Below are 3,056 nucleotides of genomic sequence, written 5' to 3'. Positions count from 1 at the left end.
CACTGTGCAAAATAAAAATTTTATTTACTTATTACAGAAAAGTAGGTATAAAACAAGTCACTCCAAACTGATGTAACTTAAAGGTGGAGGGGTGTCATCTGGGGATTTTTTTTAAAAAAAGAACTGATACTTTTCTCTTGTCATAGTGGATTTTGTTACTGTTCAATCTGATACTGATCAAAGAATTGTGTGATAATGGTCATCAGACTCCATGTCACTTTTATCTGAGTTAAGGCACAATACCGTTTAGGAAGTAATGTTGCAAAATTAACACTCACAGTCAAGAATGATATCTTCAAGTTTCCTTTATGCCTTCTATAAAGGTATATCATTAAGGCAGTCATACAGTGGATTTAGACATTTCTTTCTCTGGGCTATAAACAGTGAATAAATCATCTCCATAGCCTAAAACATATAAGATTCTCTGGGGGGGAAAAATCTATATAGGCTATACAAATATATACAATGTACACTATATTCAGTCAAAGAAAAACCAAAAAAACTTCCCTTTAAAGCTGGAATTCTCTGTGTTTATTCACATGATGGTGATTTGGATGTAACTAGGTGGTATGTAATAAATTAGGCTACAGCTTTACTTTAACACCTAATCTATTTACACTGGATTCCAACATTAAATATGTGTAAATCAAATGAATCAGCCTGATGCCAAGGGGCAATGGCCTGTCCTAAAATATGTTCACACACACGCACACAAAAAGATTGGCAGTGCAAAGCATATATTGATTATACTGATACCATTATACTGTTACCAAAACAAGCCAACTCTTTCTCTTTTGTGACAACTTTACTATCAGTCTGTGACAGAGAAAGTGGGCATTTCTATTTAGCTTATCACACAAACAAAACACAACTGCAGAGTCATAAGTGGTGTGGTTTGATAAGAGAAACAGTTTAGATATCTTTCTGGCCTCATTTGCATAGAAATATCCCGATTTGATATCCTTCAGAGTCTTAAACTCGTTTCAAAGAAGGTTTACTTGCGCCAAAAGCACTCCCCTATAATCTTTGAGGCTCTATACTTTCACTATAGAAGCAGGTCAAGGAGTGACAAAAGTTTAGATTGCCTTTTATCCGGACAATAGACGGGGCAGTTTGTGAAACGGGGATTAAAAGAGGGGTAAAAGAGCTAAAACTGGTGGCAGCAGGGTCAAAACATACTGGGCAGCTGGGAGAGAGGCTCCGCTCTCTGGTTCTTCTGTATAATCCGTATACCCGTCTTCGTCATCTTCGTAGGACCCACTAGCCTCATATCTATCGGGCCTTTCGAAGCATAACGCCTTCATGCTGTTCTTGACAAACTCACAGATGGCCCTTTCTGTGCCATCACATACACACGTTTCCAGCTGCTGACCCTTCGGTATTTTACGCATGTTCGCGATCACATTTAGGCATGCGTTTGTGCACACTGCCCCGCTGAAAAGTTTCCCGCAGTGTTTCAAATACTCGTGCATTGCCGAGCTGCACTGAGGGTCTCTCTCGCACTGGTGCCGGGCTTCCGTGCAACCGGTGCTGGTAGTCCTTGGCAAGCAGGGCTCTATGGCCCGTTTGGTATTTGTGCACATCGAATCGCGGCCGCAGCTGCAGTCCTCCAGAGCCGGCCCGCTTTTAGTCAGATTGAGCTGGATGAGCGAGGCGATGCAGTGGCTGGGACATTTCTTCTTCTCCCCACTCAACACTGGTTGACAAGCGCGAATGTAGTGTTCGTACGCGTAGTTGCATTCAGTCTCGCTTTGGCAGTTCATGATGGCTTGCCAGCATATCAGTCGCCGACCATGGGACGGCGAAGCCAAGGATAAGTAGCCAAAAAACAAAATCAAGCAGCCAAGAGGCCAAACAGTTCTGCAGACGCTCTGTACCAGTGCACCATTGTACCAGTTTGCCATTGTTATGGCTGCAAAGAAAAAGAAACGATTAAACTCACAGCCGTGTCATATGTGAAACTTCTACACTACTTCCATGGATATTGTCTTCGTTGGAGAATTTTATTATATAATGTTATTATTCCGAGGCAGATGGTGTGTCATAGGCCCGTGTGTAGGCGTTCAACAGGCTGGCAATGCGTAATCCGGGCTCCATAAACCCGTCAGTGCTGATCCACTTGAGCCGGATTCTTGAGCGAACTATCTGTTATCCGTACATGATTGGGATGGAAACTGAAACAGTTACTTAAAGTAAAATACACAGCAAAAAGTTGTCCATAAGAGTTTCTGCAGCGTCTCACTCCATGGCAGTGTTTCGGGGCTCAGCGATTCCCCGTTGCGTTCCCTTGCGGATCTCCACCAACAAGCCAAGCGAAGTCCCGAGTGTCCTTACGTGGACTGCACCGGGTCCTTGAGCAGTCCGTGTGCGCACGGAAGTGCCAACAAACAGTGCACGGGGAAAACAACAATCCTTGTGGGTCGCAAAGTGGTCCTCTACTCTCTCCCCTTTGACCATTTGTCTTTCGGTTATTCAGCCCCCTCAACATACATTAGCGAAGTGGCTCTCATTGGCTCGTCACTTGTGGGTTTCTACGTAGCGGTGGGCGGGAGCTGAGGGTGGGAGGAAGATGGTCTTGGGAAACAACTTCAGATTGATGCTTTGGAGAGAAGATTTAGTAAAGGCAACGGTGTTCTCAATTATCCAGAGAAATTATTTTAAGACCCTTTTCTATGCTCACTCAACTTACAAAATCACGTGACAGCAGCTTCTAAAGGAAATCCAAGTTTTTCAGGGAAATTATATTTCCCTGAACATCTTATCAACAACTTTGATTAGTCTTTTTAATTTCAAATTTCCGGTATATTGGTACCCATGATTTCCCCCCCATTAGGACATGTAGAAAAATAAAATACATCATTAAAAAAGGAGAACAGATTTGGTGATATGCTGAACAAATACTGTTTTCAGTATTTAGATATTCCAATTTAAAGACATAATGGGGGCAAAGAGTGTCGTTTCTTTTACTTTGTAAAGTGATAATAAATTTCAGCAGAGATAAGCTGTATAATACCAAAGTACCTAATTTACTTCTTTCAAATAATTTTGAACAGTGG

General features: G+C 42.2%; 1 protein-coding gene across 1 annotated transcript; it reads right to left on the bottom strand.

Moving 5' to 3' along the window:
* Window positions 1–287: 287 nt before the first annotated feature.
* On the bottom strand, window positions 288–2,491 carry gas1a (growth arrest-specific 1a). Its single transcript, XM_005738136.2, has one exon. It carries the CDS (start codon window positions 1,902–1,904, stop codon window positions 1,128–1,130), a length of 777 nt encoding a protein of 258 aa, XP_005738193.1. The 5' UTR covers window positions 1,905–2,491; the 3' UTR covers window positions 288–1,127.
* Between the last annotated feature and the right edge of the window lie 565 nt (window positions 2,492–3,056).

Source organism: Pundamilia nyererei, unplaced genomic scaffold (assembly GCF_000239375.1).
Source record: "Pundamilia nyererei isolate P.nyererei 1_Seehausen unplaced genomic scaffold, PunNye1.0 scaffold00082, whole genome shotgun sequence".
In the NCBI taxonomy this organism is placed as follows: domain Eukaryota; kingdom Metazoa; phylum Chordata; class Actinopteri; order Cichliformes; family Cichlidae; genus Pundamilia; species Pundamilia nyererei.
Note: the sequence above shows the minus strand (reverse complement) of the source record. Positions and strands in the feature narration are given on the sequence as shown.